Source organism: Larus michahellis, chromosome 6, assembly GCF_964199755.1.
Source record: "Larus michahellis chromosome 6, bLarMic1.1, whole genome shotgun sequence".
NCBI classification, from domain to species: Eukaryota; Metazoa; Chordata; class Aves; order Charadriiformes; family Laridae; genus Larus; species Larus michahellis.
In genome coordinates this window covers 39,943,391-39,960,938 of record NC_133901.1, presented here as the reverse complement: position 1 = coordinate 39,960,938, position 17,548 = coordinate 39,943,391, and the positions used below count along the sequence as shown (strand labels likewise).

At 36.1% G+C, this 17,548-nt stretch overlaps 1 protein-coding gene across 1 annotated transcript in view; it reads left to right on the top strand.

Moving 5' to 3' along the window:
- CABCOCO1 (ciliary associated calcium binding coiled-coil 1) overlaps positions 1–17,548 on the top strand; it is a 51,719-nt gene that overhangs the window by 14,303 nt on the left and 19,868 nt on the right. The window contains 1 exon segment of the mRNA XM_074591211.1: positions 3,625–3,697. Within this exon segment, the coding sequence (XP_074447312.1) occupies positions 3,625–3,697 (73 nt within the window).

Genomic DNA, 17,548 nt, shown 5'->3' with positions numbered 1-17,548 from the left:
TGCATATTTATTTGGAACAAATGTTCTTTCCACATAGCATGTCTACAGCTCTTGTGTAAATTATCCATTGAAAGATATCTTGTCCATGAAATAATTCCTTCACAGTTGCAAGAATTTAATCCAAGAGATTAGGTGCTCCATCCTACTACCACTGAAGTATTAACTAGGTAGGAATACAATCAAGCCACAAGACTTTTGCAGCAGAATGGTATTTTGGCCACCAAATATGTGGCTGTATGTTCAAACTGCTCAATTTATTACAAGTATGTGCTGTTGCAAGGTCATGGATATATACACATACACTGAAGTGTGTCATATGTATCCAGTTTATACAATCCATTGTTTCAGTCATTGGAATATTTTTTTTCTAAATAAGAACTGAATCAGCACACTTCTTTATGTGGGTGTATTTTGAACTTTATGAACTCAGAAATAGGTTGACTGAGTTTTATTACAATTCAAGTTAATGTATTACTTCAATATTTTTTCTTGTTCTTCACTTTTTTTTGTTTAATTTTAAATGAGAGGCCTATCGCTTTTTTTTCTACTCAAGATAATATGACATGTTTTAGTTCAGATCACATTTTTACAGATGAGCTATAAACCCGTGGGATTTATAATGGAAATGGGGACAAATGCTTAACCACATTGGCACAAACTGTGCAGCAGCTATAATGACACCTTCAAGTTTGGTGGAAGGTGACAGTTATCATCTTTTTATCTTGTCTCCTTGGGCAAACACACATCAACATAGCTCTTGACATTTTCTTTCAGGAAGCAGTGGAGCTAGGGAAATATGTCATTGTTAATCACCTTCAGACTCTCATATGACATCATAAGAGGGTCTGTTCTTAACAATCTCACTTGCACGAGTAAAATTATTTTTGTGGAACTTCTAAAAATGTTGGTGCAGAATTTTTTAATTGTTCACAACAGATATAAACAAAAAGCATTTTATGTAATGCCTGATGGAAGAAATTACACTGTTGTTTCATAATAAATACTGATGTGTAATTTACATTATTTGATTTAAAGAGCATGTAAAAGCGCATTTAAAGAGCATGCTTAAAAATAAATAAATAAAAGTCAAAAATGCCAAAAGTAATTACTCCTATTTTTGTGAATGTTATAAATTATCTGTATCTGTAACATAGTCCATAAAGATTATAGCACATTTAGAGGGGAAGGGAAAGAACTGATTTTCAGGTGCTGTAAATCTGGCTCTTTTCCAAGTCATTAGAAAAGTTTGAAATGTTACATTCTGCCGGTGGAGTTTGAAAGATATATATCTTATTTCTTGTGTGCCTGTGATGTTCATAAAATATTTTTTGTCTTTTTCAAATAATCCCTGTTAGAATTTTACCAAATAATAGATGTATATGTGAGGGGGGCACATGTGTTTTCATAAGTTGGTGTGAGTCATTTCCATTTCAATTCCTATAGTCTGCTTAAACATAATTCCTGTATCTCCTCTGAAACACGGCAGGAATTCTTTGGTGAAGTACTGCAATAAAAATTTATGGCAAATGAAATGGCAAATATTGTAACAACTTGATTGCTTATGTGCTTTGGGTTTGGGGGAAGGGAACTTGTAATTTATGGTAGCCAAATTTCTTATGCAAGTTCATAAACAGATTTGTTTTTTAACTAATGGTAATTGAATGACTGAATTAAATGTAACTGTGAAATAAAATTTTTATATGGCACTTAAAGAGCCAAGTGTTCAATGAGGCTGCCATAATACTTCTCACCAAATTAGGAAATGCATCTGTACGTATGTACAAAGATGTTTGCACCCATTTGGGTAAAAATGTATTTGAAAGTTTCGCAGATGCGTTTGATGAGCTGCTGGAAGATGTGCAGTTGTCATGTAGGAGAGGCAGGCCATGCCGCTATTTCAGTCTCCTAATTCTGAGCTGCTTTTGTGGGCTGGAAGAACCACTGTTCTTTAATCGGCATTACATTAGTACATTAATCGGCACTTCAGCACTGCTTAAATTAGAGCAAATTGCCCCTGGACTGCAGTATTTCATGGACCCTCTGGTACTGTGGTAGCGTGTAAGTACTGGTGGTGATTCAGGGAAGAACAGTCAGCTAAAATAGTGCATACTGAGCATCAGCTCCCACAGCCGGCATCCCCGTTGCCTCCCAGAGCCAGGATTGTGTTTCAGGCACCCATGTCCCACCACAGCAGCCTCTCACTTTGCACGCAGATGGCTGGTCAAGCCCTTCTGCCAGCTGTGCCAGCGTGCGAGGCTGCTGAGTGGGAGAGAAGCCCCAGAGCCATGGGGCACCACCAGCCGACTTGCAGGAGCCGAGAGCCTTGGGCAGGACCACGTCCCAAAGAGCAGCCTGTGCTGGGTTGTGTGGCCGGGCACTGGCATTGTAAACATGTTTTCATAGCATTTGCATGATATCCTGCATCTAGTAGCAGTGCCTTTAGCTAGATAATTGTGTATGTTGAGTGCAGTAGGTACTTTCATAGACCCATGGAACCATAGAAAAATGGAGGTTGGAAGGGACTTCTGGAGGTCATCTAGTCCAAAGCCCTCCTCACAGCAGGCTTCAGTATTCCAGATGTGGCCTTGCATGTGCCAAGCAAAGAGGAATTGCCATTGCAGGTGATGGCTTTCTTAAGAAAAGAACTTGTGTCCTGTCCTTAGCTGGAAAGCACAGGAACCCGTTACAGATGTTCCTTGCAAATATTGCTGTACCTTTCATGGGTACATCAGGCAGGAGTACGATAAACTCTTAGAGCCATTCTTCAACCTGGACTTCCTATAAAATCATGGAGCTGTGTTTTAAGTCATGTGTCATAATGACATGATAGAAGCCAGAAGTTCTGTATCATGATTTTAAGAGAACAAGTAATTGTAACAGATGGACTGTGAAAAGCAAACCTTTGATTAAACAAATGACATATCATTGATCATTAGGAAAGGGAACAAGGAAAATTATTTAAAACACGTGAAAGGGAAAGCTATGTATGTTTTAAGGAAGATAAATATTTTAGACCATTGAGAAAGTCTACTTAAAGTTACTTTTGTTGTAATACACAAAACTCCAGTGTGTCATTTTTTGGGTTTTTTTTTGAGGAAATTATGATGATGATTCATTCTATGATGATGATGAATTCTATGATTCTGTGAAATACTATGCTGATTTTGAAACATGACCTTGAGAGAATAAATGCTTCCATTCTTTATTGTTTTGGTGTTCCAAGACCAAACTTGCACCCTGGACTGGCAGCCCATCCCAGAATCTGAAAGCTGATTTGGCTTTGTTTCCTTTGTGTCCATTGTTGCTGCTATTAAAGGCATAGGTATCCTGGTGATAAGAAAATACCTTTTTCAGAGTAGAACTTTGTCTTCTAAGAGTTCAATTTCATAAGGACAAAGAAGATGTATTTTTAAGTATCGTACTGTATTTTTTTATGGCCATCTGATACTCAATCCTGTAAATTAAATATTCTGCATTTTGTATCTGCAGCTATCCAACCATTTCTTTTTAAAATTTGGAGCATTACCATGCTGGAGTGTAACTCTTAGTTTAACAGGATTTTTAATATTGTTACCTTTCCAAAGATTTACAGCAGTAATACTACCATATCCTCTTGTTTTCCAGCTTATTTAAACAGTATAAACTATATGAATATCTCTTCCACAGTCCTAGAGAAGAAGTTGTGATAAGTAATGAGGTAAGTCATTTATATAGATGGAACTCATTATGCAGAGTTATTTAATGAATGCACTGTGGCATATGTTTTATATTGCTCAAAGCAACTTCATGTCAACATTACCACATTACTAACGTAAAATGGCTGATTAAAGAATACAAGTTAGATGTTTTGATCCCCATATTCAAAATTAATTTTGGATTTCAAAAAAGTGTAGATGCATTGCTTGGTTAAGATGTTAACTGCGTTAAATCAGGAATACTTTTGTGTATGCATTTATAAGTTGATGCATGTAATTTGAATTAGCAATGCATGAGTCTGACTCTATTTTTAAATAAGCAATCAAAATCACAAAAGGTTGTGTACCAAGCCTGGTCTGACCACAGTCCTAATATTTATGTATGCATGTGTACGTACAGAGTTTTGTTTCTACTGTAGCCACCAGTAGTTAATTATACTGACTGTAAAGAAACAAGCTAGCTAGGAATTCAGCATTTTGAAAGCATTCAGTTAATAATAGTGAATTGGCTTGACTGTAAACTTTGCCATGTATTCTAACTTATATATGAAAAACTACATAGGAAAATGCATTGATGCAGGATGTGGTCTTTAATCAAATGGACAGATTCAATTCATCAAACAAAACCTTCCTTTAGCCTGACTGTGCATTTTGAGGGTTTGTGTTACAATACATTGGAAAGGATTTACATTTATAATTTATATTAGGAGACAACTGGCTGTTTAGAGAGGCATGGTAGTGGAATTTTTTTTGATGGCACTTATATTTTAGCTTATCAGTACACAGTGAAGTTAATGCACTGGAAAATTTTCTTTGCACTTTAAGCTGGTGGTTTGACTCTGTAAATGATGTGGGATAATTTCTTCTTGTGTTGCTTTTAAATAGCCATACTATAAAAAAAAAAGGACTCTTCTTGACACGGGTGCAAATATTTGGAAATTATTCTAATAATTTGTAAGGTGGGTTAAAATTCCAACTATGATGAAATCAGTGACAAAACTGTCATTAAGTAAGTAGAGCAGGACTTCAGTGTTACTGTGTTAGGGTTGATTTTTATATTAGCTAATCAGATCGATGGCTGGTTGACGCTTTCTAATTGGTACAATTATTTTTAATGAGGCTTTGATTAAGTAATTTCTTCTGTAAATTTTGGTAATGTATCTTATTAGTTGTAGACTAGCTTAAAAGAAATGTCTTTTTGTTTTCTTAAAACCCATTTCTGGATGGCTGAGATCCGTGTACACTGTCCCAGCCACGGAAGAGTGGTTGCTTTGCACAGCGTGTCTGCACCACCTCCGCTGAAGGTACCACCTCCACTAAGGAATGGCAGAAATGTGTTTCTGTCAATTACTTTGGTGACGATCCATCAAAGGAACAAGTGCAATATACAATTATAACTGTCACAAAAAACTTCATGGCAATTTTTAGCCATAACTGTTTTAAGGACATTTCTTACCTATGCACCAGTTCAGTTTAATCCATCTGTTTTGTGTTCTGAGTTCCATGGCAAAGAGTCTTTAATGTGTCCAACCACACTGCAGTGCCCAAGAAAATCAATGCTTACATTCCTGTAGAGTTTATTTTGATAGGGTGATAGATTGTTCTTCAATAAGTAACAGTCTAAGGCATTGAAGCTACACATACTAATTTATGGCATTATTTGCACTTGCTTTATGTGTTAAAATGTGATGAGAGGTGAACCCAACATAGACTTCAAGTTCTTCTGCTACAACTTTATTATATTGAGAATGCTTATCCATAAAGCATTACCTTCTATGTTTGCATTCCCTTAGATGAACAGCTCAAACCCTGTCAAATGGGGCAGATGTGGCTTGGTGTGTAAGGCTATGGCAGGCGTACACCGGGAGTCGTGTGCTCTGCAGTGCATCTGCTCAGGGAACCGAATGGGGCAGGAGATGGACTGGGAAATCTGCATACTGAAAGTAGACAATAAATCTGTGCTGAAAGGCTGACTGCTGTCTTGCTGTGTAGATCAATGTCTTTCCAAAAAAAAACAGCCCATGTAGACACACTGTGGCCCACAGATGGATGTGATCCTTACTCTAAAGTGAGTGTGCTAATGTCTAAAAAGTTTTCTTTTAGCTCCAGCAATAAAAGTCTGTTCTTTTGGAATGGGGGACTGTAAGTTGTAATGGCCAGATTTGCCCAAATAACAAGAACTATGGTGTTCCAGGAGCTTAATTACAGTATTATCTACTTTTGCAAATGAAGACTTTGAGACAAGTCAGAGAAATTACTTGCTCCAATTGAAATGATTTGTGTCGACTGAAATGGCTTGCTCTAGCTCAGTGAGTAAATTTGTGCTCCACATGTGCCGAAAGCGTTACCTACTGAATAAAGTCCAATAGCCTAATGAGAAGACCTGCTTCTTTAAGAGAGATGCAGCTAGAACAAATAAAAGCAGTATTTAGTGTTGTAATGGATATCTTTTTAGAGAAACTGCAGTGTGTGTTTTCCAGAGAAATCTTATAGCTATGGATTGTAAACTCAGTGGATTTTATTTTTTCTCTAGCACAGGCAATTATACAGTGTTCTCAATCAGGTTTCCTTTTTGATCTTTCACTGCAGTTATTTCCAAATGACCCTGTCATTTCCTGTGTAGAATAAAATCAGACAAGAAAAGGGAAATGACTCAAAACTCAGTTAGATTATGCATACAATATCTGTGGCCATGCCACTTAACAAAATTTAAGTTACTTAAATGTGGCACGTAATTAGTGGAGCTTCACAGTCTGATTAATATTCTGCGTTTGATGCAGCTAGTGTAATAGAACCACCTTTGTAAAATACAGACAGTATTTAAGTAAAAAAAAAAAAAAAGTAACAAATGCCTGGCTAATTTAAATATATTTTTATGTTGGCTGAAGCCTTTAAACCAAACTGCCTGAGGTGATCACATTGCCTAGGAAAAAAAAGGTTAAAACTGAAAGACATGAATGCTTGGTTAGATGATAAAACACACATAATACATCTAACCTACTTTGGCAGTATTTAAAATTTAAAACTTGCTTTTCCAGCTTTCAAATCCCTTACTTCTCCTTCACTCCAGATCTACAAAGACCTATATATTATGTATGCATGAATACCTGTTAGAAAACATGACGGTACAAGGAATTACTGAGAAATGATAGGATTGCTAAGTAAGTTCGTTGCTTTTTTTCCTGTTACTATTATGAGCAGTTCCCCACATTTAGAATGATTACAGAAGAAGCAGTGCTTTAGCTGTTCTGTGGCTATGATCCAAAATAAAATGCATGTAGTGCTAACGTACCAGAGTTCTTCAGGAATATTGTTGTTAAAGGTACTGTTTTTTTCCTTTTGCCTGTTCTGGAGGTTTTAATCTGTAGCTGAGATTTAGTACACCTATATTAGCCTGCAATTGCAAAGAAAGCAAAAGGAGTACAGACTAAATCTTGACGTGCAGGGATTCAGTGGAGCAATTCCTATTAACACGTCAGATCTTATAACACAGGTTTAAATTGTTAATACATCTATTGTGTTGAAGTTTTTAGTCTTTTCCGTTTCTGTGTTCAGTTAATTTATTTTGCTCTGATAGGATGATATATTACAGCACATCTTGTATTTTTTTTTTCTTACATTTACAAATTGTACCTTATAATGCAGTTCATGTTTTTACCACTCTCTGTTGTGTATTTTTGGATGGAATGAGGCTAAGGTCTTTTGGGATTATGTCTGCTTTGAAACATTTCCTAATAAAAATAATGTGGTTGGTAAATCTAGTTTTATTCCTAGTTGCTTTAGCCAGCCTGATGGAGTAATCTGCTATTTTATGGCCCAGATGACTAGCTAAGTTTGACTTCTTGAAATAGTAGTGTACAATGTAATTTTCTTTAGAGATGTCATAGTGGGTCAGGTTGCAATAAAAATATCGAAGATTAAGTTTAATGGCAGTGCAGATTCAGTATTATAGCAGTCACTAGATATCATCCTCTGTACTTAAGAGTTCCAAAACAGTTTCCATTAATGCCTTCTTTCCATGTACTCCTTACTTGCTGAAACATTAAGCTTTTGGACTATGTCTGGACTTTATCCAGTTGTGGGTTGGGTCTTTTTTTGAAAGGTTGAACAAAATCCTTTCTGTGTTTGAATTTAAGGGGGTGGGTAGGAAGAATATACTATTTGAAAGCTAACAAAGCTTTTTTTCGGGTGGCAAAAGACCTGAAGTCTGGAACTTGACTTTGATATGTAACCTCGTTAGGTGTTGCATATTTAGATTGCGTAATCAATCATTGTTTAAACAAATTTGCTCAATGATTTCTTGGGAACTGCATTTTAAAGATGTATGAAACCAGAACATTTCCATGAGCGTATCAGTTCACACTAGAGAGACTCCTTCCCCAGCTAATGGAGCGCATGCTTTTCAAAGCCTGGAGGTTTCAAATATTTGTAATGCTTAAAACCACTGAGTTGATTTTCTGTGGCTTTGTTTTGTAAATATCACCATGGCAAAGACATCAAGACTACTTTGAAGGAAAGAAAAGCATAGGACTGGAAGGGACCTCTTCAGTTGTCAGCTCTAGTGCCACTTTCTCATAGGAAAACATATATAATCCTCTTCAGAAACTTGTCAAACTCTGGCTTAGAAAGTTAACTTTTTTGTCTGTGCTATTCCAGTTAGAAAGCTGCCCTGGTGCCTGATTTCTGTAACGGTTATAAAACTTTTAATTTTTGGTCTAAGTGTACTCCTGACAAGCTTATGTGCGTTTGTCCTTGTGCCAATTTGTGCCAGTATTGACCTTTAGTTCTTGTTCCATCCCTAGTGTTTATTTTTCTAGTGTATAAAGAGACAGCAATCTTATTGTCAGCCTTCATTTAGCTAAAGTAGAAAAGGCAGCCTTTTCTAATCTTTGCTTTTAAGGTAGGCTTTTGATACATGCGTTCTTAAATTCTTACCAGCCTCTAGTCATCCTGTTGGCCTTTTTCTATAATTGTTCCCCTTTAAATCAGTTTTATTTGAACATAACTGACTAAACTGCACATAATATTGTTGCTGAGATAAAAGCAAGGCCTTGTACAATATCAATAGTGCTTTCTTGTTCTCTACTGGGAATAGCCTACATGATAGGTCCTAGAATCAGTTGCACATTTCATACCTGTGTCAGGTGGCTGTCTTGTCATAGGTTGGCTATTCTGGTTCTCCTTTATTACTGTATTTTCCAGCTGAGGTACTCCCAGTGCACAGTAGGTTTTTAAAAAAATTATGTCCTTACAATGTCACCTCACAATTTGTCATTGAATATGAGAGTGAATATTCTTCAAGGTCATTCAGACCTTCTGTATGATATTCCTGCCCTGTCATGAACTGAATATCTCTCTCACATTTCTTTTATCTAGAAAATTGGTTATCTTATTAAATAAACTATGAAATTAGTTTGGCATTGTTTATCTTTGATAAACCAATGTTGTGTTTTATCCCGTTTTTCTTTAATTTCCATGTCCTTATTTATTTTTTTCTTCAAACCATGTTCCTCAAGCTTTTACTACTATGAAGATCAAAACTACAGCATCAGGAGTAGGTTCATTATATGACGATTATGAATGTATAAAACTAGCAAACTGGTACTTGGTCTTCTGATGTCTGAGGGGAAATTTTTGATGTCCATTACAGAAGTGTGTAGTACCCAAGACCGGATTACTGAAGGAAACAGCTGGAGAGCCAGCGGGTTTTGTGACAAAAATCACTGATATTCAGTCCTTTCATCTTGAAGTTTGCTATGGCTATAACCAGAGAGATCTCAAAGGACTTGTGATTAGTCTGAATGAAAAGTGGAGTCTGTTGGAATTATATGCAGTATTACATGAAATATTTTAAGCATTTCTTGCACAGTAGAAATCATCCTTGTTTTTCGAAGACTTTGGTATACTCAGTAGCCAGTAGTGGAGATACACTGACCTTTAACAGTAATGGTTCCATGTAGGTCACATGCTGATGGTCTTCTACAGCAATTTTAACATTCCTCAGTTTTGGTAGCTGAACTGTGCTGCCCTGAAAGCCAATGAGAACTCCAGAGAGTTAGTGGAATTTGTAAGCCAGTGCTGAGTACTTTTACAAATCTTGCTTTAGAGAATGATTGACAAAATGTTTTTTAAATTATTTTCTTAGGAAACATCAAATACAAAACAAACCTGCTTTTTAATTCAGTAACATGCATGAAGTCATGAAAGTAAAAATTCAGGCAGGAAAAACGCCAAATAGCTGCCATAGGCTATGGCTTCAGTATGCTGAGCACTATGGTTCTGACCCAGCCAGCGTTTAAACAAATGCCTCTTTTTAAGCACTTGGGAACTTTTATTTCAACAGACCTATTCATATACACAGAGTTAAACTGAGAAGTGACTGGAGTCACATTGCTCAGCACGCTGGAGGATGAAAAGCTAAAGAGACTAGAGCAAAGGAAATTTTGGGCTTATCATAACTTCTTATTTCAGTTGTATGGTTGACAGAAGCATCACATTTTTTAACTGTGTGATGTTAAATAAGAGAGAGGGGGACAAAAACTTGAATTGTTGGCAGTAAAACATTTCTGGAACTGTGCAGGAATTAATATATACACAGATGTGCTCTCAGAGTTTTTTAATTATTTATTTAGGTAGTGGATTGATTTCTGTATATGAGTGTGTGTAAACATATATCATTCCGATAACGGCAGTAGTGGCTTGCTTATTTGCTGGAATGCAGGTCAATGAGGAATTGTAGGATTTGACTGGAAGGACAGTCCGTATATTAATGACAGCATGGTTCTGCTATTCATCAGAATGTTGTAAGATCCAAATGACTAAGTACTATATCAGAAGGCTATAGCACACATTTGAAAATATTTATCAATCAATATGTAAATTTTAATTGAAGACAATGAGATTGGCAGAAATGTATTGACTTGGGGAAATTTTAAAATGGTTAAGCGAAGTACCTGAAGGAAGACTATTAAGATATTAATTTTATTTTACTTTTCTAGTGTTCCTGAATAGCTTATTCTGTTGATGCTTTTGGGGAGTTCTTATTGTGTTACTTAAACAGAAGTAACTGCAGCAGAGCAAAGATGAGTAATCTTGTTTCATAGAAGATGCTGAGATTTTTGCAGTTTGATGTAATTCCAGTTTAAAACCAAAAGTAAACACTTTCAACAAAATTCCTATTCTTACATGTCTCTGTTTAAACTCCCTTACACTAAAGCAGTGGTCTTGAAGATGGTTTCAGAGCCCAAGCTCTGTCCTGGTGCCATACAGTGTAGTTGGCTCTACTGGCGCCAAGGTGTGCCCTTAGTTGTCCCTAAGGCATGGTGTTGGGGAACCAGGAATCTAGAAGGAAGGCAGGTTGCTGGGTCACCAACGTGGCAAACTGCATTGAAAGAGCTTTGAACGTAAGCTGGTGAGAACCAGGTAGACTGCTGTTGGCATGGTGGTAGAATGTAATTTGCGCAAACTCCCCCCTAATTTTTTTGTTAGTTCAAAGAGCAACATTTGTAAGGAATCTGCCAAAAAGAAGAGGACACATTTTATTTGAATTAACCCAACACATTATGTCCACTGCAGAACAATACTGTTTTCAGTGTTAAACTCTTCCATGTAACATAGCACGGGTCAAGGAGTTATTCAAGAAGGTACTGTGTTTCATTTATATTTTGCTCATTCGAATTTAGCTACATTTTTTTTTTTTAATCGTTTGTCAGCAGGTAGCATTTCAGTACTTACTTCAGTGTGACTTACCGGAGACTGGTTTGCCAGAGAAATTGCCCTATTTCCAAAATTTCCACCGTCATTTTTGTTAATTGGCAGGCCGAGATCCATGAATCTATACTACAGTGGACAACTATTTCTGTACCCCCTATCTTTATCTGCAACTTTTCATCATCCTGAATATTGAATTTTATTCATAAAAGTATCTGTGGAACGGGCAATTGATGTGATATTTCAGGGGAATGTATCCCCCTGGGTGAATATTTATTAATCAAATTCATACATCTTATGACCTTAGGTTATGAATAACATGTTGACCTTATTCATATAAATAAACTGCATGGTATTTCTTTACTGTGATGATTTATAATCAATATAATTTTTTATCCTCTTAGTTGGTGTTATGAGGACAAATTTATTCAAAGTCTAAATAACGGACAAGTTTTGCAATCCTTTAAAGTCCCTCTTTAAAATGCACCAGAAAGTTTGCATGTTTTCTAATTTCACCTTGGATTTTACAACTTGTCATAAGATACAGCATAAAATATTTTTACTGAACATTGGGTCTGATGTATTTGAATATTTAATTCATAAAACATTATTTTGATTTCCTATAAATATGCTAAGCTCAGCAAAATGCAGTGCCACTAATTAGAAAGTTGAGTTTTATAGGATGTCTGGTTGGTATGTGAGGTAACTTATATAGCTACTTAGGCTTACATTTAATAAACCTTAGCTAGGAAAATTGTTTAAATTTCAAAGAAAAGATAATAAATAAAATGAGGGCATAGAATATTAATGTGAACTGTGCCTTTATTTTGTTAAAGCATTCAAAGTTAAATAGTGGTGGTCTGTTAACAATCTAGGGCTATTTGGCAAGTCTTTAAACTTACTCAATAATCAAAACATAAAAGGACAATGGAAACTTTTCACAATAAAAGAAAAAGGAGTTGAGTACAAAAACCAAACAAATTATTCTGTGCTTTTTCTTGGTAAGGAGGTGAACTTTATAGGAAGGGCAGCAAGCTCTGAGTTAGGGTTGCCTTTTCCTGTCTTTGTTATAAATTACATCTGTCTCTGAAGAATCCTCTCCAGTTACTTTGTGGTTCGTGGCTACGGGGGAGGTGTGCGTGTCTATCTGGAATGGAGCAGAGAAAGACAGATTCGGGGGAGCCTTCTTTTAATTTTACTGTGTTTTTTCTTTTCACTTAGGAAATGGCAATTCTTCACGTTAATTTGCCTTGCTTACTAAATACACAGATGGATAAAAATCCTAAGATCCCAGCTGTGTAAATAGGATATTAACAAAACAACTGTTTTCTTCAACGTTTGTATTATTTATTCTTTGTAGCTTGCTAGACTTTTGGAAGACTTTGACACCATTTAGGTTCAGCATAATCATTCAAAATGGTTTTTATTAGGGTTTAAATGGGGAAAACATTTGGCAAAGGGATGGACTTTATCCAAAGCATAATGCTTGATTCTTTCATCAGAGTCCGAATGCACTGCAACAATATTATGAAGCACCAGAAATATGGGAAGAAGCTGCTAAATGGTACTAGAAGGAGACCCATATATGTGGACTTAGTGCACTCTTCATGTCCTCCTTTCCCTGTACCTAGTGAGCACCTAAAGAGAACAAGCTGAGGTAGCCCATGTGCAGCTGCGTAGACAGGAGAGAAAGAGGCCATGAACCAAGTTCCTATACTATTTCTTTCACCATTTGATCCTGAAGCAGGAGTCATTTACAGGCTGCCAGTGACAGAGAATAGTGGGAAATCTTTCCTTCAGAGTGGGCTGATGGCCAGCTCCAGCTCGCTGAGCTTCACTATCTCTTGTTCTTCTGTTTTGGGAAATAGGAACCTATCTGTAACTTTCATCGGCCTTAATGAACCTCATGCTTTGTAAGCCTCCCTGAAATCCTCTGTGTTGCTTCTAGAACCTAAGACTTCATTATATATTTCCAGCTATTGCACTCAGAAAAACAACATCAAATAAGTAGCCCATACTGTATCTCCTCAGGGTGGGCTTGAAAAGACAGCACCTGGAGTCTTTTAGAGTGTTTCACGATTAAGACTACTATCTGAAGTATTGTAAGATTTGGTTTCGCATTGCACTGTTAAAAATTTGGTAGTGAAGTCATCCTGAGTCTTCTCTTGACCGACTTAAAACAGCTGAGGGGGAATACTTAATTGTTTATACCTAATGTTTGCTTTTTCTTACTTGTAAGAGTGGTCAGAATCTTTGGCTGACCTTAAGATTCTAAGGTGGTGTGTATTTGTATGAACTTTATTTGCCTTTTTTTTTCCCCCCAGACTGATTTCACCCTCAAATTTTGTCTTTGTTTGCAAAGCCTATGCCAGAGCCCATGTAAGTTCTGCAGAGTTACACTGCAGATCATGCTGTGTCCAGGATAAAACCCAAACAAACACGGATGTTTTCAGCTGAAATACATTAACATTGTGCTCTCCACTTTTTATGATGAGTCGTCCTTCTGATCTTTTTTGGTTGGTTCTACAAGAATCCAACAATATTATAAAAACATATTGCAGAAAATATTGTTACTGCTCAGAGCACAGAACATTTTGCATTAATTACATGCTGATACATGTATTACTTTATTTTCTCAGTGTTAGAGTTCATGTGCTTGGTAAAAGTTTTGTTCACTCTTTGTTCTATTCAAATAATGCTACACAAGGAACAATATCTCCTGTTCAGTTGCTCTGCAGTTTATTTTGACTGAGCGTATCAAATTTAGCTTATGAATACAGTCTAAGGAAATGGCATAGATTCTAAGTGATAAAGATGAATGTTGCATGTTTCATTTATAGCGAGGCCATCCAAATATGGTCTCAGAGTTGTGAAAACATCCCGTGCTTGAGAAGTCTTAAATTTTGGATTGATCAAGGCTGTGGGCAACTTTCAGGCACTAACAGGCTGGACTTCAGGTCTATATCTTCAGATTGACTGGATGCTGTGTGTTGTGAATAGATTTGCAATACACGGCAACCATTGACAATGTGTGTAGACTCCATATATTACTCTTGTTTAATAAAACAGAGTAGTGATAGGGATATTCCTTAGAGCTTATTCTACTTTGAATATCTGCCTAACATTCTCTCAGAGTTTTTCTTAGCATTCATTTTGTATTCATGACACCCATTTATCATTTTCATCTCTTTCTGCTCTACATCTAGGACTCTTAATGATTTTCTTTTGTTCTAAGGAACATGCTTTGCCAGCTTTTTGTATTTTTCAGGAGTTAGGATGTAGTTGAAGATTTACATTTGGAGAAATGTTAAATTACCTGTAATGATTGTATTTCAAATGAAGTATTTAAAGGTTTTACCCTCACTTACGCTTGCTGTGGGAGACTATTTTCAGATTTTAGCATTACAGTTGTCCCTGCAGGCCTAGATTAAAAGAAAGTTGAGGGCTAGAGGCTAGGTTGCTGACCTTTTATTTTATTTTTTGTAAAAAAAGTCCTACCAGTGGTGCATTGCTGTGCCCTCCAGTGGGATTTCTAAAAACACCATTCAGTTTCTGTCTATTTTGAGAATGACCGCTTGAGTCTATTGGTAGCTGCATGCATGTTGGTATGTAACTCAGTACTGAACCATTCATTTCTGTTTCATAATCACATTTTGTTTGAGAAATCAAGAAATTGTCAAGATGGAAGTAAGGAGCGAAACATTACTTGTTTTACCATGACAGAGATTTTATCCTTTGTCCCTCCCTCCTTGCTGCATTTGCAAATATATCTCTCTGAATTACTGAACGTAAAAATAATATCTTTTTCTTTACAACCCTGGCAGAGCAAAACACAATAGGAGAAGTTAAAGACAGGATTTCAGTATTATCTCCATGTTTCCTAACTACTGCTGGCTTGACTTCAGTTCCTACTCTTGTTATTCATACTGGTTTTATTGCAGTGTATTTAATTGTCTTTCTCTGTTCTGATCAATCCTCAATTAAATGGGTAAATAATAAAAGAAAGAGGGTACATAATCAAATTATCAGAAGTAATTGGTCAGTCCAAGCATTACTGGAACTTTGTAATGAGCGGAAAGAACAGGGCTTTGGTATCAGTCATAAAGGCCAAGCCTTTAAAACTGACAACGCAAACACATTGCTACATTGGCACATTTTTTGTGAATTTAAATTACAAATTATTGTGTATAATCAGAATCAGAGCAACTGAAAAAATCATACAGCACGGATAGAATTTATTAATTTTGGATATAAATGACAGACATTAGACAAGCTTAGAAGTCTGACAGACTAGGAGAATCTTAATATTTGACAAGTGCAAGATAAAATGAGAACTTGTGGATTTTTTTTTTTTTTCTTTCGTAGCAGCAGGAACATTACACAAACTAATAAGCAGCAAACCATATGCATCAGAATAAAATGTACAAGTCTGCGGTAAGGGAGCTTATTTAGGAAACAGGAAAGTTTAAAGACTGTACATTAAACGACCAACAGGACATGCTATATTAAACAGGGGACTGTGAGTTGCTCTGGGAATTGGGAATTAGACGCTAAAGTTTTTCAGTGCTCGATTGCTACATTTACCACTTCGCAGACTATAACATGAATTGTTCTTGTTCCACTTTGTAGTGAATAAATACAATTAAAAAGCCAACCTGCTTTCTTCATTAGCACTTATCTGTTAATATATTACCAATTTTAGAAGCAAAATTAATTGCTTAATCAGATAGGTATCAATAACTCCAACTTATACGGAAATACAGAATTTGATTTCTTATTTTTATTTTCCCTTTTCCCTTTCTGCCAAATTAATTGTGGAAGAATGGATGAAGAGTAAGGAAAAGGTAGCATGACTGTTAAAAACTAAACCTTGCTCTGTGGAATTCAGTTGTATAAAAGGCCATTTTTATAGATTTGTGCCACTTACAGGATTCTGTGTGTCAAGTCGAGTAAGATCAGTATGGCAGGGGGAATAAATAAAGGTTCTCATTAAGAGTACACTTAAACTTGCCCAATGCTACAGTAAACACCAAAAGCATACAAATAGCCTAGGATTTGTACATTTTCTTCTTGTTCTCAAAGAGCAAGAAGGTTGCCTGAAGCTTTTGCTGCTTGTATAAATTGGGAAAATTTGTATGCTGCTACTAAAGGACAACTTCAGCACTTACTTTTTCTTCTGTCCTGCAAAAAAAATTACTTTGCTTTGGGATAAATTTGAATGGTGCAGGGGGGTATAGCAGCTTCTTTTTTACCTGGTAGTCAGATTGACTCTTCTCAGCTTGTTCCCTGTTAAGACCCAATTTACTTGGGCTACGTAAAAACTTCAATGTGATGCTAATATTTTGTTGAACTCTGTCTTCAGGTAACAGTAGTTTCTACTCATCAATGGCATCTTGAATTTGAAAATTAAAGAAATTGTTGAGATGTAGACTTTTGGACAAATTCATTGTGGGATAACCCATGAGAAGGCTTTTAATGTCTACTGCTGTCAGGTATAAATTTTGAGTGTCCAGTTAGGAATTACAATCCAATTCAGGTATCTTCAATCCACTGTACCCCAAGTAATTTCAGGGGATCTACTAGGATTGTATCTAAAATGAACACTACATTACCAAGGTATGTAATGGTAGCAAAGTTTGTCCTCAAACTGAAAATTATTAAATTCAAGAATATTCTTGCAAAAATGCAAGCTTCCCATATTTACAGTTGTATGAAATACTGCTGTAGCTTTGTGATGTGTGTGTATGTATGAGTAGAGTAGAAAGGGCTGTATAAGTTCATCTTATGGACCATTCCCAAGTAAGACTTTATATTCAAAATATTTTAACTAATTTTATATTGTATTTTCCATAGTAAATTAAGGATCTTAATTTTCAACATTAAGAGAAGGTTGCTGCGGTATTTCTGCAATTTAACAGGGATTATATTTGTTAATATACTTTGGGAGCATTTAAATTCTAATCACACAGACGAAAAGAAATTTCAAGTAATGGCAAGTAAATCTAAATTACACAACAGTAAAGACTTTCATACCTTTGAAAATATTTCAGCACTGGCTTTTTTTTCACTTGCTTTGATTATCTGTGATCACAGCAGCAGAATTCTATTGCTGTTGCCATAATTTCTAAAGCATAACTGTGCTA